Source organism: Carassius gibelio, chromosome A9, assembly GCF_023724105.1.
Source record: "Carassius gibelio isolate Cgi1373 ecotype wild population from Czech Republic chromosome A9, carGib1.2-hapl.c, whole genome shotgun sequence".
In the NCBI taxonomy this organism is placed as follows: Eukaryota; Metazoa; Chordata; class Actinopteri; order Cypriniformes; family Cyprinidae; genus Carassius; species Carassius gibelio.
Window position 1 is genome coordinate 16,360,319 of NC_068379.1, and position 23,679 is coordinate 16,383,997.

Consider the following 23,679-nt stretch of genomic DNA (forward strand, 5'->3'; position numbering starts at 1 on the left):
CCAGCCTGGGACAGAACATACAACTCAGATAATCCTGGAGAAAAGCCACCCAATTTTTCCACGCCTCCTACTTTCCTCCACATAGAGAAGAAGGAAAAAGAACAAAGAGGGGAAAAAGAGAGCGAGGGAGTCATAAATGAGAAACAGACCCAATGCTGTATTTGGTATGGCTGTTCTTTATTAGGAAGATGATGTAACAAGCCAAAGCAATTTTTTTTTTTCACCTTATACTTCTCCAACTCAAATTTTTATCCTTGGCTACCCACTGAAGCAATAATCACAAGCGCAATATATGAACGTTCTTGCAATCTTCTTTAATATATATATCTCCATGAATTAGAATGTCATGGAAAAGTTAATTTATTTCAGTAATTCAGAAAAATTAAAAAAAAAAAAAAATTGTGAGTAAATTCAATGCACACAGAGTGAAGTAGTTTAAGTCTTTGGTTCTTTAAATTGTGATGATTTTGACTCCCATTTAACAAAAATCAACCAATTCAACAAATTAGAATATGATGACATGCCAATCAGCTAATCAACTCAAAACACCTGCACAGGTTTCCTGATCCTTCAAAATGGTCTCTCAGTTTGGTTCACTAGGCTACCCAATCATGGGGAAGACTGCTGCTCTGACAGTTGTCCAGAAGAAAATCATTGACACCCTTCACAAGGAGGGTAAACCACAAACATTCATTGCCAAAGAAGCTGGCTGTTCACAGAGTGCTGTATCCAAGCATGTTAACAGAGGGTTGAGTGGAAGGAAAAAATGTGGAAGAAAAAGAAGTACAACCAACTGAGAGAACAGCAGCCTTATGAGGATTGTCAAGCGAAATCGATTCATGAATTTGAGTGAAGGAATGAGTGAATTTCACAAGGAATGGACTGAGGCTGGGGTCAAGGCATCAATCATCATTTGCCTTTGTGTGTGTGAAATAATATTTATCAGATTAGCTGTTATTGAAGACAAACTGAAACTCTGAGTGCAGAGACAAGCAAACGAACAGTAAGTACATTTTAATATCATATCACCTCTGTGATAAAGCAGTCTTGAAATACTACCGTGTCTGTATTGCCAGCCCTTAATTGCAGAACATACCAGTCGTACACAAAGAAGTGACTTCATCCCACCAGCTCCCCCTTGGTCAGTCGTCATTCTACTTCTCCCACAGACATACAGGGCATCAACTGCGCTCCAACCCTCCACCTCTTTGGCTTCAGTGGGTTTTTCCCATCGGGTACACAGCACTCCTGGGTCACACCATCAACGAACCAGTCCTCGGGTACTCCACCAACAATGCTTGTTGCTGTGGCTGTGCCCGGGTCTCTGGAAACTCACTTCGACTCCACCATGTGTTGTCAGCACTGGGATGCTCTGGGTGTGTGCCATGAGCCAAACACCAACTATGCCAGCAGGGCATCATTGTCATCCTCCCATCACCATCCATATGCCACATCCTGCCATCATCCCTGCACTTTTGCCTCTCACCATCCCTAAGCCATCTCCTCGTCCACCTCCATCCCTCCCTATTCTGTCTTTGCACATACAAAACTATTCACTTCTGCACTTTGTTTTTTTTATGTATTCATTGATGTAAAAATATTTCAGTCCTTTTTTCATTTATTATGTTTTTTGTATAATGTATTAAAATTTACTTGTACGTTTGTAGTAATACAAATACTATAAATGTAATCGTATTTCAAGTGCATTTGTAATATATTTAATAGTATGTATTGTTTTTCACCAAGGTACTGTATGCTGCTGTACTTAATGTATTTTATGAATATCTGTAATGTACACAATAGGTAATACATTAATGTTTTCTAGATATGAAAGTGTGTACGTGTGTGTGTGTATATACTGAAAAAAACAGCTTTACAATAAACTAGTAGTGTAATGCTAATTAATTTCTCCTGAACCGAAATACAATCAAAATGCATTTGAAACACATTAAAAGGATAATTCAAATATACTCTAATTGTAGTTCATGAAGTATTAAAAGTACATTTTAAATGTATTTTAAGAAATACACTTAAATTGCACTAAGTATACTTAAAGTGGCTCCATTTTAACACAATTTCAATATATTAAATATGTTGTAAATAGGTTTAACTTAAACATCTTGAAATACACTTAATTAACTTAAGGTTGTTGCAAAATAATACATGAATAAAAAAAGCATATTTTATAATATAAAATACTGTATATGCATATATAAATGGGTTACATAGTATATCCTATAGCAATTATTATTATTTGTTATTATTATTATTATTATTTACATTTAAAAGCTTGCTTAATTCACTATTTGTGCTTAAAGTTAGTCCTTGGTCCAGAAAAAAAGAGTAGCATTAAAAATAATAGTAATAATTTAAACAAATAAACTTGACATGCATTGAAGCTCATTAAAATAATGAAAGATATATATTGCGGTAGGTATGACCACACACTCTTTTAATAAAATAATTGGGGTTAAGGCAGTCAGTAATAATGTGATTTAAAAAAGCAGTGTTTTAGGACCTACATTTTAAATCCATGTCTCAGACACTTCATCTTTAGTTCATGTAGACTCAGTTAATTAGAAGATATCAATTGAATAGAAAGAGCATATGGTTTGTTTTATATTTCTTAAAGCAGCAAAAAATGGTACTAAAAGTTAAAACATAACGGTTTGAGTTTTATGGTGGTTTTGGTGCACTGGCCTGATCTGAGTGTTGGAAATATTGCTTGACTCACATGCTTGTGTTAGAACAACATTTTAATGGTGGGATTAAATCGCCATTTACATTTTCATGGAAAAGTGATTTGCTGTCCAAGAGTTTCCATGGGTAACCAGATGGATATTATGGAGTTCAGTGGATTTCCCAAAACTCTACATGATCAGAGTTTCCTCTGCTTAGTCATGGAGGATGCTGACTCACAAACCGACCTCCTAGATGTAAAACTACATGAAACTAGAGTCATGTATGGTTATCTTTTGGGCTTTTTCTCCATTTTTATTTTAAAACAGCAGAGGAAAGACAGAAGAAGAAGACATTATGTGAGCCAGACCCCAAATCATTTGTGTTTGAATCAGCATGTTTATGCACATACTTTTGGTAAGGTTTTTTCCACAACAAATGCCAATAGCCAAATGCTTCCTAGTCTGTTCTGTTATTTTCTGCTGTAAATATTGCATTTTGTCTGAATCTTTAATCAGCATTTTTTGTCATTAGTATTCTGCATTCTGCTTGTTGAGGAAGTAATTGACATGCATGCACAATTGCAATAACAATGTACATTTATTTATATAGCCAAATGCTATAATTAATAATATTATAGAAATATATTAATTCAATTATGAAAATCGAGATCTATTAATGGTGGCAGTTGATTGACCATTCTGCTGCTACACTGACAAGGAGTCGGGTGGAATTAAATCTTTGGTTCTGTATTATTATAGACGGAAAGAACCAGTGAAAATAAAAAGCATTGCCAAACATTTGCAAACACCTAGCTTGTTTACCAAGCAGTGTTGGCTTGCACCTTTAAATTTACATGTGTTCTTCCAGCTAAGAATTACTTTAAGTGTACTCTGAAATCTAAAACATCACAAAGGTTTCTAAGCAAAAATATGAAGCTACACATTCAGCAAGTTTCACTTACTTTATACTGAGAGTCTAAATCACTTTTTCTTTAACATGAGCTATGGTTTTCTATCGTTTTACACAAGGCCAGGTGGGCACAGACCCTGCAGTAAAGATGATTCCCAGATAGCAGATTAGTTCCAGCTGGACAGCTGAGCAACACAAACTACAAAATCAGTGGAAGTTTATTCTTAAAGGAACTGCTAGACTCTAATGCACCTAAAATGAATTAAAAATCATTATAAATAACGTACACATTCACATATTATTTATCCAACCATTCATTTATATTGTGTTTTACTGTTTATAGCGGCACTTTTACTGAACCAAAACATCTAAAAGAGTGAGGCAGAGGTTCAAAAAGGATCCAGATGTTCTAAAAGGGTGACCCTATAGGATTCTTAGCAGATTGTCTGCATGACCGAATGTTCACGTAGATCGCAGCTGATCATCTGATTGTGCTGGTTTCCAAACTCTCTGTCTCTCACATTTCTGTGAGAAGACTCTAAACCAGATGAAATGGATTTTCAGAGATGTTTGGCAGCTGTGCACAGCATATGGAAAACACATTTCTAAAGTCCCCCTTTCACCATATTTTCTTCCCTTTTCTTTTTTTGGACAGTTTTTCAGGTGTATTTCTGTTCTGAATTTGACTTCAGCATTTTAAAGATTCTTCTTATGGTGTTGCAGTCTAAAGACAAAAAAGCTGTCTCCAAACAAATCGTCCAAAACTTTAAACTTTCAAATACATCACAGTTTAAAATTACATTAAATGCAATTAGTTGAACTTTTGAATGATGTTTTTGAAACACTTAAATGGAACTTTAGTATAATTTACATGTACTTAAGTACCTAAACCCTAAATATTGCCAGCACAGAAAACATAATTATGTATGATTTATAAGCCTGTTTTCTCAGTGGGGACCTAAAATTATCCACCAGGTCAAAATTTACCAGTTTGTGGGGTCATTTGGTCCCCATAATGTGTAGAGTTACCAACACACACATACACACACACACACACACACACACACACACACACACATACACACACACTTAATGCAAAACAATTCAGGAAAAGTATTATTCAATGAACTACAAATGAGACCTTATTGCAAAACATTACAGATCTGTGTTACTTATACCCCCAGTTTAACAGACAAGGCTTAAGTCTATAGTCCCAGACTAAAATGTAATTCTGAGCTGTTTCAACTGAAAGAAACTTGCACTGACTCATCATATAATATATCAGTGCCTTTGTTTTGTCTCAAGATGCACACCGGTAAGGTTTTTAATGTGTGTAAAAATTAGGGATAGTTCACCCAAAAATGTAATTTCTATCATTAATGAATCCTCTCATGTCATTCCAAACCCCACGACCTTAAGATATTTTTGATAAATTCAGACAGCTCTGAAATTCAGACAGCTTGACCCTCCCATAGACAGCAAGGGTACTACCGCGATCAACGTCCAGAAACGTAGCAAAGAGATTGGTAAAATAATCTATGTGACATCAGGGGTTCAACCGTAATATTACGAAGCTACGAGAATATTTTTTGTGTGTAAAAAATATTGAAATAAATAAATAGATAAATAACTTTATTCAGCAATTAGTCTCACCCTAGTGCCATTTTGGATAGTATGAGAGAGAGGATATGAATTATTGAATAAAGTAGAGTTGTTGTTTTTTAACTGACTAACAATCTGGAATAAAAAATTTAAATGTTAAAGAAAAGTCCTTGCCCTTTTCTCAGCATTTATCAAATTCCCCATTCCAGCTGCCAACAGCAGCCACCGTTTTAACCCTAGCTTGTTGCTTCATTGGCTCCCCAATCTAGCTGAACAATGAACTTGATTGAAATCTCACTGGGTGTCCCATACCGACAGCTGCAGTTTTACAATTCGGAACCTAGTAACCATGACTACAACGCCGCATGACTAATGCCTACAGTATTTATGGCTGGAAATATAGTGAAACCGGGTGCGATGGAACTTTTAGAATGCACTGTTTAACATGAGTATTATACATTTGCCTTTGAAAAGACTGCTTTAAAATCATATTATTATTTTTTCCATGATGTTCAAATGCACTTAGGCTGGAAATGAGAATTTCCATGAATAAAATGAATCATTCCTTATGTTTTTTTTTGGGAAGCATCATTTTTTGGGCTTAACATTTCCCTCAACTCATTTCCAGTACAAACAGAAAGGTTTTTGTGTAAACAGAGTAAAGAGAGGAGTGGTACAGTAAAGAAACCACACTGGAGGAGTAGTGGTTAATCATCTGGGTGTCTTAAATTGCAAGTACAGTGAGGCTTTAGAAAAGGATGATGTGACACTTCACTCAAGGAGGAATGAGAGAGAAATGGAGTACAAGCAAAAGTCTTTAATCCAGGAATCACAGGGATAATTCACAAAGGTAACACAGAACAACCAGCAAGTATGGACGACTTAGATGCGACAGAGGAGAAATAATAAGACAGGAACTTATAGATAATTGCAAAACACAGATGCATAGAATGATTTAAAAGGGAACACAGCACACATGGGGAGGAAAAACACAATGAAATGAGTCCAGGGGCATGACAGGAGAAAAGCAGAGATCATAATTCTCTTTTACTCTGTGCTTTTCAAGATGAGCAAGCTTAGATTTATTAATAAAAAAAATAAAAAAATAAAATAACATTCCTTATGCTCACTGATCCACTATTTCACAAATCAAGCCTTCATGGTTAATCTTGGCATTGTCATCTTGGAAGATGAGGACACTCTTCAAACATAGTTGCTTGAGAAGTAAAAAGCTAGAATTGTTGCAAAACATATAACATGCCAGAAACTTGATAATCACTACAATAATGATCCTATCCTAAACTCTTATTTGCTTATTTAAATCCTTATTTTTTTGGCCAGGCCATGTACATTTTACACAGTTGTACTTTTGTGTATTCACCATAATAAAGATTCATTTTGAAGTGTGGTATTATTGTATGATTACTTTGCATTTCATAATCTAATCCACAAAACACTTCAGCAAAAATGTTCTCAAAGCAAAGTTACATGAGCTCATATGAGTCAGCAATGACTGTTGCCATTTCCTTGTGTTTTGTCCAAAACTGATAGGCGTCCTTTTCTTGTCTGTGCCAAGTAAACCACAGACAAACAGTTGCTTCAATGGGTCACACATCTTCAGAACATTTCCAGAGGGCACACAACTTCGGAAATTATGGGCTAGGAAAATTAGATGCAGCCTTAGGACCTTATAATACAATACAACCCATTGAACAGACTATTATTTTACCTCTTAAAACCTTATTGTACTGTATATTGAAAAATGAAAAATGCCATCTACCATGAGTTAGGACCACCGCAGCACTGCATTTCAGGACCCATTTAAAGATGTTATTTCTTTTCTTGACGGCAGATGGGGCTGTTCTGGCTAACTACCACTTTCTGCTGACAGTTCATTTTATATTTTATTTAGGCTCCTAAGCACAACATGAACTGTAACTGGGTTTTCTTTCATGTTTATTTGCATTTACTATACCTGGTACAAATAAATAGTATGATGTAAATAACACACAATGATGTCAGATTATATAAACCATATAGATCATCAATCAAACTCAAACTTATTAAGTCTAAAAGTCTGCACTTTCGCTATATTTAAGTTTTATTCTTTATTCCAAAAAAGGGGAACAAACCAAGCTTCAGGATGTGAGGCGTTTTAGAAACTCACAGGTGGTAGATATTCCTCAGCTTTTTCTGAACACAGTTGTAGCTTGGGATTTGTCCTTTTCCCACAGTCATGAATAGATGCCCTGTATTAAGAAAATGCAAATAGTTGAAACATTTTTCATGCATTGCAAAAGGATCTAACTTGGACAAACTAAATCAGAGTCACCAGCCTAGAATGATTTTTTTGTTTTTGTTTTTTTTCTGGATTAATTATAAAGTCATGTGTTTCCCTTATTGGTCAGGCAAATGCAATAACTTGCTTTGAAAAGCAACAGTGCAAACACTTCTTCTATAGAAAAATCAATTAAAATGTGTGAAACATAATTTTAACCTTTACTAAGGGGTCTCTAAATTGAATAACTTTATGGAAATTTGCTTATCTTCCCTGTGCAGAACATAAATACAGTAGCATGGACAAATAGACTAAGCTGTTCGATCACATCCCAGTTACATGGCAGACTCAAAGCAAAAGGACCACTACGTTATTATATTTAAAAAAACACACACACATAAAGGAATGGAGTATCAGTGATTATTGTTTAAATCATAACTCAAATAAACTAATCCAACTGAATTCAGTAATCAGTGAATGCAGTCAGATAGTGGTTATGTTGTTACTGGAGAAAGCTTATGTAATGCAAATAAAGATAATTTGAGTCTTGAAAACTGTGACCATTACGCTGAATTAAGCTGTGATTATGCTCTATTGTACAGCTTTTGCTGCAGTTAATTTACAAGATTAAATCAGATGTTGTTTCATCAAGAACTTTGAGGTGGGGTTTAAATATTTCAGTGGCCCTTCCCAACCCCACCATTAACTGGACATGTGATAAACACAGCAGTTTGATTTTCTGCATGAAAATGGTCAGCTGAAATCCCACGGGACTACCACAGGCTGCTGAATCAAGACCAGGTAAACATTTTTACCGGATACTAGTTATTAGGCTAAATAATGGCTAGACCTAAAAAGAGGACCTATGTAAAATGTGTAAAATGATTATTATTATTATTATTTTTTTTTTTTTTTTTGGTCATTTGTATTTTGCAATAAATAGTTCTCTAAATCCTTAAATGCCACTTACTTTAAGAAAAGCGTGCCAAAGCTATGCATCAGTTAGTCTTTTTATTCTTCTTCTGTTATTTTTGAATGAAATAACATGCCTGCAGCATTACTTTTTATTGCTTAACAATCCACCAGTTTTACAAATACGAACCAATTCCAATAAGTAAACAAATACTAATTAGCAGTTTTTACAATGTTACATAATTAATTTATAGCACCTCTGAATTCATATAGATTTTTTAAAATTATTTCATAAAAAAAAAAGTGATTGAAGTAATTTCACTCTTTTTAAATGTAAAGGAAGAAACTTGAAAACAGTATAACTTATTAGAGCACTGCTGATTAGTGTTAAAAAAATAGTGAATCTTTGAATAAACATTTTATAACTGTGTCTTTATGAAGTGAAGGTAGACAGAAGACAGATTATGTTTATTTATTTATTTTTTTTATTTTTTTTTGTCTGACATGTTCGTGTTATATATTTCACTTTGATCATAATAGCTGTAAATAAAGCTGAATAAAAAAATAATTGTCTGTCTTCATTTCAGGCTGCTAAGCAACAAAATGTGATTATTTTAAGAAGGGGTGATTTTTTTCTATACTCATTGTAACTAGATTGAGCCTATGAATGGATGACAGTCTTATGACAGAATAGAAAATGCTACATTACCATTTTGTTTACAAATAAGTTAGATCCCAAATGTTATTCTTAGGAAAATGTGCTCTAATAAACTGTTCCACTTGTGAAGAGTAAAATACTTCAGACTAGCTGGGTGTACAGTAAATTGTACTGTACTCTTCTGGGAAGTTGTGGCTTAGTGGTTAGAGAGTATGAATCCTGTCCAGTGTGTGTGTACTTGGGATGGGTTAAATGCAGAGCACAAATTCTGAGTATGGGTCACCACACTTGGCTGTTTGTCACGTCACGTCTCTTAAAACAATGCTACATGTTTGGTTAGTAAATGGCACTATGATTTTGTTGACAGGCTTCCTCATTCTACCGGATAAAATTTAAGATGATGCCCAACAGCAGTAATGGGAAGAATTTGGATCTCTCCAGACTGACAGATGATGAAGCCAAGCATGTCTGGCAGGTGATCCAGAGAGATTTTCACCTGCGAAAGAAAGAAGAGAATAGACTAGGGTGAGACACTCTCGATCACATTTACATGGCATTAACTTTCATGTGTATGTTCCCAAATGGTTACCTAAAAATATATATTTTCCAGCATCTCATCAAAAAAGACTGCACTGAGATTCCTTGATGGTTCTGTCTGATAGTCTCATCTGAACTGTTGCTTACTCATTTTGTAGATCTGGTAAAAGTTAAGTAGTTCGCTGGTTTTTAAGAGTTCTTCTGTAGTCTGTTCATCTCTGATTTATTAACATTTATTTGAGTGAAGTCAACAGCATGAAAGACATTCATTTATTCTAGAAGATACAACTGCTAGGCTTTGGACTCTCATATCACGGTTGCAAAAGCACCAAACTTTAACTAAAATTTTTTTTTTCATCTCTCTGAAGGAACGGCTTAATGATTTAGCAAGCAAAGAAAATGTTTAATGAATGCTGTACATTGTGGTTATATAATCATACATTGTTTGGACCATCTGGACCATAACCTTCAGCTTTCTTTAATCCATTAAGTAATAAGGTCATGGATGAAGCCAAGTCATGCTTACAGACATGTGGTACTTGTTCACAACACTTACATGTCTTAGCAATGTCAAGTACTAGCTTTGTATGCAAAGAAGAAGTAAAGCGCATATAAAAATCAATTCCAAGAGGGCTGATATCCATTCCTGTGCTGACTTTCATTTATTAGGGTGTTTTACTTTTTCTTTTTTCTTTTTTTTTGAGACGGTTGAAGGCTAACAAACAAAAAATGGAGAAAACAATTGGTGGACAAGTATATTTTGTGATGGTATGAGTTGGTAAAAGAGTGTCACCATATGAACCCCAATTCAATGCACCTTATACATATATATATATATATATATATATATATATATATATATATATATATATATATATATATATATATATATATATATATATATATATATATATATATATATATATATATATATATATATATATATTTCCCTTTTCACCAGATATTCCTTCATTTGTCCCAGCAGAGTTGTTAAGCTTTTGACTCTTCAGACACTTTATCAGCAGGCTGAGTCCATGTATGTCTAAATTCCAGTCATTTTAAAGGAGGTAATAGGATTTGACTCAGAATACCGAATAACATCACATGACTGACATTTTTCTCTCAATTCTCTCACAGTTGGAATGAGGCTAGTTCAAAATAGTCCTGTGGAGACTTTGTTGTAATGTGGTGAAGATTTGTGATGATGATAAAAACAGAAGTTCCTCCTAGGAAATATGATGACATTATTTTACATTCGCATTGCAGACAATTTCATAGAAATTTTGAGAGAGAAAAAATAAAGTGCTATTGCTAGCAGGTGATCTGCAAATCAGCCAACTTTTCTTAATAACTATGAATTATAACTGCTATGTAGTCAACTACTCTTCTTAGTACATGTTCAAGCACTATGGCTTAATTAGATCAAATTCACATTTTCGAATCGAAACGTACTGTTATGTACAAGGATGAAAAAAAGGAGAAGGTATTATTTAAAAAAGATGCAAAAACACACAACATTTAAAATTTGTAAAAGTTTTTTTTTCCATGTCTTCTTTCATATGTCCTTTATGAATTGGTTATGCTGCAATGTGAGATATTTGACTTACACGTGGGCTTATGCTGAAGTGCTTTCAACCTTTGCCAAATAAAAGTTGAAAGACTCAGGCACACAATCATTCACCATGTGGAGGAAAGTATTAGCAGGTTTTTTTTTTTTTTTTTTAGAGAAGAGCAGATTTAGCAGGGATTACGTGTATATCCCATTTTAAATGCTACACAGCTGTGACACAGAGGGTCATTGTGCTAGAAGGCCATCACTTGAGCCATAATTCTTGAGAAATTGGCACATTAAGAATGGAGGTCTTTGAGAAAAGACTAGAAAGGAAGACCATGGAAGAGAATGTGGTGTCATTTCCCCTTTCTATAATGGATTGGAAATCCAAAAATGGAAATTGGATTTGATCAAGTAATCCAGTTTGTAGTAAAATTAGTATACCTATGATCTAAAAAAAAAGGATTATCTTGCTCCTAACAGAATGATGCATAAAGTGTTTATTCAGGAACAAAATGTAATAAAACTTTATAATTGGTCAAATAACATAACACTTTTGTACTTTGTGCTTTTGTGATACAGTAAAAAATTAGACAGGGGAGACATTAAGCCTTTGAGTACATAAAGGTTTTAACTAAAGAATTGGAAGTATGTAGCCTATATGTAATAGCCAAAACAGCTGTCAATATCAAACAAAAATAATACATTTTAATTTACAGGTGCATCTCAATAAATTAGAATGTTTTGGAAAAGTTCATTTATGTCTGTAATTCAACTAAAATTGTGAAACTCGTGTATTAAAAAAGAAAATGCACACTGGAGTAGTTTAAGTCTTTGGTTCGCTAAATTGTGATGATTTTGGCTCACATTTAACAGAAAACCCACCAATTCACTATTTCAACAAATTAGAATGCTTTATATGACCAATAAAAATATATATATTTTTTTGGTGAACTGTTGGCCTTCTGGAAAGTATGTTCCTTTTGCTTTAATTACTGACTCAATTCGATGTGGCATGGAGGTGATCAGTTGGTGGCACTGCTGAAGTATGGAAACCCGAGTGTCTTTAACAGTGACCTTCAGATCATCTGCATTTTTTGGTCTCTTGTTTCTCATCTTCCTCTTGACAATACCCATAGATTCTCTATAGGGTTCAGGTCTGGTGAGTTTGCTGGCCAGTTAAGCACATCAACACCATGGACATTTAACCAACTTTTGGTGCTTGGGCTACGAGCTCCACCCTTCCTCCAGACTCTAGGACCTTGGTTTCCAAATAAAACACAAAACTTGCTCTCATCTGAAAGAGGACTTTGGACAACTCGGCAACAGTCCAGTTCTTCTTCTGCTTAGCCCAGGTAAGATGCCTCTGACGTTGTCTGTGGTTCAGGAGTGGCTTAACAAGAATAATACGACAACTGTAGCCCAATTCCTTGTCATGTCTGTATGCCTTGACCCCAGCCTCAGTCCATTCCTTGTGAAGTTCACTCAAATTCTTGAATTGATTTTGCCTGACAATCCTCATAAGGCTGCGGTTCTCTCAGTTGGTTGTGCATTTTTTCCTTCCACTCAACTTTCTGTTAACATGCTTGGATACAGCACTCTGTGAACAGCCAGCTTCTTTGGCATTGAATGTTTGTGGCTTACCCTCCTTATGAAGGGTATCAATGATTGTCTTCTGGACAACTGTCAGAGCAGCAGTCTTCCCCATGATTGTGTAGCCTAGTGACCAAACTGGCTACTGGCTTGAAGGCTCAGGAAACCTTTGCAGGCGTTTTGAGTTGATTAGTTGATCGGCATGTCACCATTTTCTAATTTGTTGAGATCGTGAATTGGAGGCTTTTTGTTAAATGTGAGCCAAAATCTTCACAATTAAAAGAACCAAAGACTTAAACTACTGTGTACTGTCTGTGTGCATTGAATATGCACACTTCATTATTCTTCATTATTTAAGTGGTTATGGTTGGAACAAGAAGCCACAACTAAGTTTTACACATCACTCATAAAAAGAATCAGCATTCAAGACAGTGAAACTGATTTTTATGATTCACACAGGCAACTCAAGACCAAAATAATGAAAGAGGACACCAAGAGAGAGCTGCTGGAATATCAACCGAAGCTCAGTGATTCTCTCTGTATCCGCTGTCTGCAGCCCTTCAAATTCCTTGTCAACAGCAAGCGCCAGTGTCTGGACTGCAAACTATTTGTCTGCAAGTCTTGCAGCCGTTTTAATAAAAAGGATCACGGCTGGGTTTGTGATCCATGCCACATGGCCAGGTGAGCACCTGATAGACACGTGAGTGTGATTTATATCCTTATATGATGTTAAGGGAACAACTTAAAGAGAAATGAAATAAAACACAAGCAGAATTTCCTTGCAAATAACATGGAAAACAATTATTCTTGTAAATTGTCAAATTCAATTAAACGTGACAATGTATGTATGACCAGTTTCTAAACGACTCATCTCATGTTTCATGAATAAGGCCCAAGTTTGAGACTGTTTTACTTATTATTCCAATGCTTTGCATTGATGATTCAGTTTCACCAGTTCTGTGTGCACTTCACTAAACCACAACCCCAAACAAAGATCAATTCCTGTAAATAAACTGTTTAAAAAGAAAAAATATATACTTTTCCTCATTTTTACTTCTGCTCTGTCTATGCATACTCAATTGAAACACTGTGGATCTGTGCATATTGTTGGCCATTGTGGTTGATCCACCAACAGCCTTTATTCTTACATCAGCCTGATTACAAAATATAGCTTGACTTCCCATGTTTTAAATTATATTTGATGTGGAAGCAACAGAAACACCAGGTAGTAATTAAATCACTTAAATATAAACAATAGCTGGTAGCAGATTCATCCTATGAAATGATAATTGTTGACATGACAGTGTGTAATTATTATACTGTATGTTTTGGTGAATTGCTGGCTAATTTGTGAGAATTTGTATGGTTTGGTACATTCTTCCTGATGGTTATGTTTAGGGTTATTTTTTATTTTATTTAACTTTTTTTAAATCGTACATATCAGTGCGAATCACACCATACTTGTAAAACAGTTGCGTTCTGAGTTGGATTTGACTGAATAATAATTTTGTTCTTCTTGTTTTTGTCTTTGCTCTTATAGAATCCTTAAGATTGGGACTCTGGAATGGTTCCATGAGAATGTACGCTCTCGTTTCAAGCGTTTTGGCAGTGCAAAGGTCATGAATTCACTTTTCAAAAGGCTGAACAGTGACCGTGCCTGTTCTCAAACTGACCTCAGAGGTAGACTTCAAAAGAATGTTTAATTGTTCAAGGGTCATTCCATCTTAAATCTATACAAACTACCTAAAAAATAAAAATAAAAAATAAAAATTAGGGATGAAACTAGAATTCTTCCCTTAAAAAACTGACCCTAAAATTGAACCCTGAGCAATCTTTAAGTCTAAGGAGCAAGAATGTGCAAAATTTTAATAAACATATATTTGTTGTGGTTAAACGAAGTAAAATAAATTTAAAAAATGGTGCTTTTGCAATACAAATACATAAAGGTTTCCACTTGCAAAACCTTAGGAAAAAAATAGAAACTCTATCCTTTTGTTGTAAAGAGCATTCAGTTGGACCCTGTTCCAAACATTTAGGTTAGCAAACTGCATTCTATTTGTTCATTTCTAACAGTTCATAATACAATCCATTTAGAAAGCCAGTTAGTTATTAAGAAACAAGATTCGATTCTTACTATTTCATCTGTTAATTTGAAACAGTTTTTGAAGCGATGTCTGACAGATGACTTACAGCAGGAACACTGAAAGCAGAGCTTAGAGGAGAGAGGCCCTCATTACTTTTGTAGGATTTATGAGGGATCCAGAGGGGGGAGAGAGAGAAAGAACTGGCTGCTCCAAATCATCCATGTGATTTACTCTTTTACACAGTCACATGTCTTCTTTCTCTCTGAGTCTGGACCTGAGTGTGTCTCTTTTATCCAATTTTCAAGCTCTTCTGTCCTAAACACAGAGGTCAGAGAAGTAACATTGTTGTTTGGGTCAAATGAGATTTAAAATAATTACGAAAAGATGTTTTAGTAAAGTACATAATATTTAAGGGTTGATCACAATTGTGAATAAATGCCAACAAACACCAACGTGGCTGTTGCTACTGAAATTTTGGGAAATGTATAGTAGACTGTCTTGTTGACACAGCACCAAAAACACCAACGTGGTTAACAGCCAATGGAATTGTGTGTTTCTAGAGGCAGTGTAAACTAGCTTTAGCTGAAGCCACTGTTTAATTCCACTATTGTTGTATTTAACAGTGGTTGTTTCCTGCAACCAATCACAGCACACTTTATATCTCTTGTTTTCTTAAGTTTAACTTTAAATCTCTCACTGTTCCCCCATAACCCTCCTCCACCCGATCACATAGAGCCTCGAGATGATGACACGCACAGCATGCCTGAAGTTCACAGTGAGTAAAAAAAAAAAACTGTTCCTTTGTGATATAGGCTTTTTGAACACTGATGTCACGCAAGATTCTAATGTAATCAGTAAATGTCTTTCATCTGTCCAAACAATACGGCGACCATCTGCACTCACATTAGCTTTGATTTAACAAGCCAAGGAACATGGAGAAGAAAATGTCTGGGGAAGAGAAACACCTGACATAGCCATGAAAGAACTGAACACAGAAACATTTGTAGTTTTACAAAGGATATTTTTTCATTAAATGTGGCAATTTCTTTACCAAAAAGAAAAACATGTACACGTTAAACATGTTAAAATTGTACAATTAAAATAAATTATAATGTTTTTTCATTTCAAATAATAGCTGCTATTATTTGAAATTAATAGCTGTTTAACGTTATGACATTGCTTTAAACTATACTACATTTTTGCTTGGAAATTATGTCATGGGCCAAAAAAATTACTATCCATTTTATTTATGATTTAGAGCTCATTCTAAATTGTGCTTTTGGGATTTAATAAATCATTATCAATACTGTAGCTAAATATTGTTAGCTTCTGTAGTTAGAAAATTTAAAATCATATTTAAACGGTTCTTTAGTTTTGGACACAAGCTTCTACATTTGGAGCTGTTAGAGAGAAAACCATTTAGTGTGTAATAAAAAAAAGAAAATTATGTTGTTAAATTTTTTATGAAAGATCCAAAAGAACATGTTTAAAACCTCCACAAAGTCAAAAACATAATTTGAATTTATATTTATATTTATAGAGTTAAAAAGTTTTCGAAACAGTCAGACTAAGGTCAGGTCATCACTACAGCCTCTCTTGTCTGAGATCAAAGATTCATGTTTGTAACTCTTGTCATCCACACAGCTGGTTCTCTTTATAGTCAGGAAGATGAGCAGTCTGAGAGGGCAGATAGACACCACTTCAGCCTGGTAATGTATCATTCCTTAAAGTGTCAGAAACTGATGTTATATAGGGTAAAGTGAAAACCAGAGGCTTGTTAGCAGATCTTTCAGAACACAATAGTGTGTGATGATCGTCCTCTGGTGTTCAAGTCTTATTTTAGTTTTAACAGATTCATTTTGTTCTCGATCCCCCTTTGTTCTTTTTATATGATTTTGATTCCTACCATTGCCACCTGGACGTGGTTTTGAAGACCACATGTAAACAGGCTATAGTTTAAGCCAGAATACGAGTTTGAAGGTTATGCTCAGTCCTTGTCTAAATCTGTCAGTGACTCAGTCCTTTGTTTAATTTTATGGGCCTCTGAGAATAAACAGGAAATTGAAGAGCGAGCAGGATTTGGTCATGATTTGAAACTGCAGGAGCACATTTACAACCCATATGGCTTTGAATTTTTAAAACAGGGTTTGGCAAAGTAATTGCATATGCCTCCAGTATGAGATTTCTTAGTTCAGCTGAATTTATTTATAGATAGATGGATAGATAGATATTTGGGTTTTAGACAATTGAAAATAACAATTTTTTCTTCTTTAAGATGAGAAAAGGCAGGCGGCTACTTCCTGTTGATCCTCTTGATTTTAATCTTGGTGTTGAGAACTCTGCTTATTCTCGACCTCCCATACTTCTGGTTCGTATGTTTGTGTTCTAACACATCTGATGTCACAGATAGGTGAATGTAAATATATGATATGGCAAACACTAAAAAACTGAGGTGTGCAAAAGAAACATTACCCCAAAAAGTTCCTTCAATGGTAGTGCCAGCTGCTTTGAAAAATTCATTGGATCAGCAATAAAGAATACATGGCTCGCAGTGGTGTGCAAACATTTGGTATTCATCCACCCATTGTGAAAACAAATGATGTAAAGAGCTCCCACTGAGCATTTTCTGACTGCTAACAGTGATAAGACTTGATTGTTTTCTCACTGAAGGAAATCAAAATTAGTCATGCCAGTGCTAGAGTAACAGAGCCATGGTTCGTTTCCTTTTCTGTACTGACACTTGAATGGTATACTTGACCATATACATTTTTAATTAAAATATTCTTAAAGTTGTTTAAGCACATGATTTCAGTTATAAGGTCCATGAAATCTGTGAACATGTATTTATTTATTTAAAGTATTCAGGTAGCCAAGAGAAAGTTGCCCAGAGTAAGGACTCAGTAACTGAAGATGACTGGTCCTCAACCATTAAGCAGATCCTGGAGAATGGAACTCATGATAGAGCTGAAGAGATGAAGGACATGTTGCAAATCAGCCAGAGAAGTCTGGACAAACCCTCTCATTTTGGTAAGATGTGCTGCCTGCTTCAATGTCCTTCAATGTCCCTTACAGATTTTTGAGGATTTCTTTTTATTCCAAGACTCTGTAGAGGTAAATGGGTTTCTCCTTCAGGCCAACCAATGTTTTTTCCTACTGTCAGTGAGATTAAGGCTACTATGTGCTGGGAATATAAACCTAATGCACTGTAAACACAATAATTATTGGTAAAAACATTCCAGACTATTTGGATAGACTCAGAAATGCCTCTTTACTTCATTTCAGCATTTACATTATACAATATCAGTCAGTGTTTTGTTTGACCTCTATAGATGACTGTACGACAAAATGTCGTTCCCTCTCTAAGATGAGCATCTCTTCAGCTGGCAGCTCCAGTTATCACCTCCACCGCGAGCCTTCTTACAGCCTTGAAGATTCAGAGGATGATGATGAATCTGAGATACATGTCTTTTATAGTCCCGCCACACATAGGGAGCACTCACCAGATGAGGTTCCTCCACAGGTAAAGTCAAAAAGTAATGACAAAATCTGTTGAAACTGTGACTGTGACATTTTGTCATAATGCCTTTGTTTGAATGCAAAGCTGGAGACCGAAGTCCATTCATACTCCTATAACCTAATGGGGCTTCACTGCATTCTTTAAAAGCAGTTAATGCAAAACATACATTTTGTATCTCTCTGACACTAGATTATTGAGCTCAACAAGCGTATGTCAGCAATTGAGACTCTTCTGAGCCGTTTGGAGCAGAAACTGACCTTACCTGTAATGGGGACAGAACAAGTAAGTTTAAAGTAAATCTTCACAACCTACAGGTTATTATTTTCAGTTTATGAATGAAATGTTTTAAGCACAATACTGTACAATACATTTTTGTTACTGTTTCTGAAAGAAGTCTCTTACACTCACAAAGACTGCGTTTATTTGATAAAAAATACAGTAAAGACTGTATTATTGTGAAATATTATCCAGTGCAAATGTTCCTTCAGAAATCATTATAATACACTGATTCGGTGCTGGAGCAACATTTCTTATTATTATAAATGTAAAAAATGTTATGCTGCTTCTTTTTCAGGATTCAATAGAAAATTCAGTTTATGTAAGAATGTAAAAGGCTTTACTGTTTGATATATTAAATACATCCTTGCTGAAATAAAGTATTTTTACATTACACTTTTTGGTAATGAAAGTAAAAATGTGTAACAAAAGTGTTACACTTTATATTAGATTTATCATGTAATTACTCTGATGTTACACAGCAGGGATCAGTAAGTTAGGCTTTGCATATAAATTGTGGTTGGTGTCCAGAATGTTACACTTTATATTAAGTGAACAGTTCCTGAAGAACTGTAAGTACACTGATATTACATTGGTCCTCCAACTCGAGAGCCAATTCCTCCCACTTTACATATACCTAAACCTACCCATCTCCACCTCCTGGATCGCATTTCCACCCCTAAACCTACTCATCTCATTCCAGCCCTAAACCTACTCATCTATAAACCTACCGTAAACCTACTCATCTCCACCCCCTGGATCCCATTTCTACCCCTAAACCTACTCATCTCCACCCACTGGATACCATTTCCACCCCTGAACCTATACCATCTCCACCTCCTGGATCCCATTTCCACCCCTAAACCTACTCATCTCCACCTCCTGGATCCCATTTCCACCCCTAAACCTATACCATCTTCACCCCTTGGATCCCATTTCCACCCCTAAACCTATACCATCTCCACCTCCTGGATCCCATTTCCACCCCTAAACCTACTCATCTACACCTCCTGGATCCCATTTCCACCCCTAAACCTACCCATCTCCACCTCCTGGATCCCATTTCCAGGCCTAAACCTACTCATCTCCACCTCCTGGATCCCATTTCCACCCCTAAACCTACTCATCTCCACCCCCTGATCCCATTTCCACCCCTAAACCTATACCATCTCCACCGCCTGGATCCCATTTCCTCCCCTAAACCTACTCATCTCCACCCCCTGGATCCCATTTCTACCCCTGAACCTACCCATCTCCACCCCCTGGATCCCATTTCCACCCCTAAACCTATACCATCTCCACCCCCTGGATCCCATTTCCACCCCTAAACCTATACCATCTTCACCCCCTGGATCCCATTTCCACCCCTAAACCTACTCATCTCCACCTCCTGGATCCCATTTCCACCCATAAACCTACTCATCTCCACCTCGTGGATCCCATTTCCACCCCTAAACCTATACCATCTCCACCCCCTGGATCCCATTTCCACCCCTAAACCTATACAATCTCCACCTCCTGGATCCCATTTCCACCCCTAAACCTACTCATCTCCACCTCCTGGATCCCATTTCCACCCCTAAACATATACTATCTCCACCTCCTGGATCCCATTTCCACCCCTAAACTTACTCATCTCCACCTTCTGGATCCCATTTCCTCCCCTAAACCTACTCATCTCCACCCCCTGGATCCCATTTCTACCCCTGAACCTACCCATCTCCACCCCCTGGATCCCATTTTCACCCCTAAACCTATACCATCTCCACCCCCTGGATCCCATTTCCACCCCTAAACCTATACCATCTCCACCCCCTGGATCCCATTTCCACCCCTAAACCTATACCATCTTCACCTCCTGGATCGCATTTCCATCCCTAAACTTACTCATCTCCACCTCCTGGATCCCATTTCCAGCCCTAAACCTATACCATCTCCACCCCCTGGATCCCATTTCCACCCCTAAACCCACGCATCTACACCTCCTGGATCCCATTTCCACCCCTAAACCTACCCATCTCCACCTCCTGGATCCCATTTCCAGGCCTAAACCTACTCATCTCCACCTCCTGGATCCCATTTCCACCCCTAAACCTACTCATCTCCACCCCCTGATCCCATTTCCACCCCTAAACCTATACCATCTCCACCTCCTGGATCCCATTTCCACCCCTAAACCTATACCATCTTCACCTCCTGGATCCCATTTCCATCCCTAAACTTACTCATCTCCACCTCCTGGATCCCATTTCCAGCCCTAAACCTACTCATCTCTACCTCCTGGATCCCATTTCCACCCCCAAACCTACTCATCTCCACCTCCTGGATCCCATTTCCACCCCTAAACCTATACCATCTCCACCCCCTGGATCCCATTTCCACCCCTAAACCTACTCATCTCCACCCCCTGGATCCCATTTCCACCCCTAAACCTACTCATCTCCACCTCCTGGATCCCATTTCCACCCCTAAACCTATACCATCTCCACCTCCTGGATCCCATTTCCACCCCTAAACTTACTCATCTCCACCTCCTGGATCCCATTTCCAGCCCTAAACCTACTCATCTCCACCTCCTGGATCCCATTTCCACCCCTAAACCTACCCATCTCCACCTCCTGGATCCCATTTCCACCCCTAAACCTACCCATCTCCACCTCCTGGATCCCATTTCCACCATTAAACTTACCCATCTCCACCTCCTGGATCCCATCTCCACCCTCTGGAACAAATCGTTCCAATTAGTCTTATACATGTTGTTGTTACAAAATGTAATTAAATATGTCCTGTTACACATTTGTACTTACACAAACCATTCTGAAGGTTCTTTCTTACATGTGTGTAACACCTGACTTTAATTCCTAAAGTAGTTTTCCTTGTCTTCCTTTAGGTTGAGCAGAAAGAGGATGATCTGTCTCCAGCTGACTTAGAGGAGCTAGAGCTCAGGAAAAAGCTTGTTGAACTTACTGAAAAAATAAGTGACAAAGGCTCGTCTGATGAGGAGGATGTAATGAAACCTTCAGAGGCCTCTCCAAAGAAAGGGGCAGTTTATTATGCTCCAGCTATGAGAGGAGATTCAGCTGGACTTGGGCATGTCAGACACCCATGGCCTCTTGAGGTTGAGTGGGTAAGATTAAGAAACAGTCAAATTCAAGCAGTTATTTATTAATGTTTCTTCAGCAGTACTTTGGTTTGAACGCACATTGCTGTTCTTATTAATTTTTAATATTATTTAATATTTAAAAAAATAGAATTTAATATAGAATTTAAATTTTATATTTTTTTTTATTGTATCCTCTAGAAAGCAAAGCCAACTGTACCTAAACCTTTAAAGAAGCAGAAGAGGGTGAGGTCCTTTGAGTTTAGCAACACAACCAGCTGTGAGCTGTCGCAACTGGAGGGTAAAGTTGCACAGGCAGTGGCCAGCGTCCAGAGCACTCAAAGTGGAGTATGCCACTCAGTCTAAACTTTTCAATTTACTCCACATTCCTTCTTCCAACAAAGATGTAACTCTCCATGTCTTGCCTTAACTGTTTGTTAACCATTGCTATGTTCTTCATGGAAAGGTTACAGATATTCAGAAAAGAATCGCTGCTTTGAGTGCTGCAGGGATGAAGGTGGAGACGTCCCACAGACAGGTATGTAGCAGTCCAGCTGCTCAGAGAGACATACAGTATTACTGTTACATTACAGTTACATACAGTTACATACAGATCCCGGGCTGTACAGGAACATGTACTGAAACTTTCAAAGAATTGTGAGCTAAATTCTGTTTAGCAGCTCTTTGCGGCAATTTCAGAAAGAGGCTAAATATGGTTTTGTTCTTCCCTGACTCCTCAGCCATCAAGAACATTGCATGAATTACCACTTAGTAAGTGCAAAGCTTTGTACTGCATATTCAGTAACATTCACATTAACATTATATATTGCAGCATCCTTGTGTTGTATAAAAGCTAAAAGCTACATTTGTTTTCATCTTCTTTTGCACTTAATTTTGTAGAAATGTCTTTGCAATTATATATCAAAATATTAAACCAAATGCATTTATTTTAAAGATAGCATGTTTTTTTTAACAAAACATTTCACAAAAGTTTGTCTGATTTCAGATTATAAATAGATTGTTCCCAGATACAAACGCTTGTATTTGTAAACCACAATTAGACATATAAACCGAGTTTTATTTCACAGTGCACAGTGATTTTAATGCATTCCACTGATAGAAATCAGATCCCCAGATCCGCTTCTGGAACAAATCGACTAGCCACATCCATTGGTCATGGAAGAACCTATGGAAAATGTTCAGTTTGGTTAAGATGTGAGCTGTGATGAAATCGAAGTGAATTGCTTATAGCCTTAACAGATTGCCTTTTCATATAGTCACCAAAAGCTCTTTACTACTTGTCGGGCTTCTAATCAAAATTCAATCAGTATTCATTTACTGTAAATAACAACATGAAGAACCATGTCTCATGTTCTTTTTGCTTTCTCTGAAGGAGGCAGCAATGAAGCAAGATCTTTACGGAAGCTGGTGATGTGAAGCAACTTCAGCAAGCTAGCGCTCTTCCACATATTTCACATTCACAAGTCCATGATGGCATACACATATAAGGCATATTTCTTATGTTAATGAAATCAGCTCCAAGGCTTTGTGGTATTCCCATTTTAATAATATATAATTAATACTTGCTTTAATCTTTCAGTATATGAGTGTCAGATTATCCTGAAAAAATGAGAGTCTCACAATGTAGCATGTGCTTTTTTTTTTTTTTTTTTTTTTTTAGAACAGAAGATTTCTATTATGCACACAATATACATTTTTGTCTACATTTCACCTATTAACTGCTGTTGTTTTGATAAAAACTCAATATTTATACCATTATATAGTTTTTATTATCTTGAATAAATATCTTAAACTACACGGTTTCCCTTTTCATCACTTTGTCATTCACAGTAAGATAACACATAATTAGAAAATATATAGGGTGAATTTTTTATTTCATGCTGACTTTAAAATGTGTCACTGTATTGGTTTAGATAATAAACTGTTAATAGATGTAGCCTTCCATGGTGACTTCACTG

The 23,679-nt window shown here is 36.4% G+C and overlaps 1 protein-coding gene across 4 annotated transcripts; it reads left to right on the forward strand.

Moving 5' to 3' along the window:
* Positions 1-8,169: 8,169 nt before the first annotated feature.
* On the forward strand, positions 8,170-23,516 carry mlphb (melanophilin b). 4 transcript variants are annotated; one of them, XM_052606011.1, is made up of 15 exons: positions 8,170-8,272; positions 9,409-9,566; positions 13,183-13,404; positions 14,264-14,403; positions 15,541-15,582; positions 16,452-16,516; positions 17,083-17,175; positions 17,666-17,834; positions 18,137-18,327; positions 18,514-18,606; positions 21,491-21,727; positions 21,902-22,048; positions 22,167-22,238; positions 22,441-22,471; positions 23,094-23,516. In XM_052606011.1, exons 2-15 carry the CDS (start codon positions 9,439-9,441, stop codon positions 23,135-23,137), a joined length of 1,674 nt encoding a protein of 557 aa, XP_052461971.1. In that variant the 5' UTR covers positions 8,170-8,272; positions 9,409-9,438; the 3' UTR covers positions 23,138-23,516. The 4 variants fall into 4 exon arrangements, with proteins under 4 accessions (XP_052461971.1, XP_052461975.1, XP_052461972.1 ...); XM_052606015.1 differs by having other exon boundaries at positions 21,902-22,043; XM_052606012.1 differs by lacking the exon at positions 22,441-22,471.
* Positions 23,517-23,679: the final 163 nt, after the last annotated feature.

Coding starts and splice junctions, on each gene's coding strand:
- mlphb (XM_052606011.1), top strand. CDS start 9,439: ATGATGCCCAACAGCAGTAATGGGAAGAATTTGGATCTCTCCAGACTG. Junction 9,567..13,182: donor AAAGAAGAGAATAGACTAGG/GTGAGACACTCT, acceptor TGATTCACACAG/GCAACTCAAGACCAAAATAA. Junction 22,239..22,440: donor TGGAGACGTCCCACAGACAG/GTATGTAGCAGT, acceptor CTGACTCCTCAG/CCATCAAGAACATTGCATGA.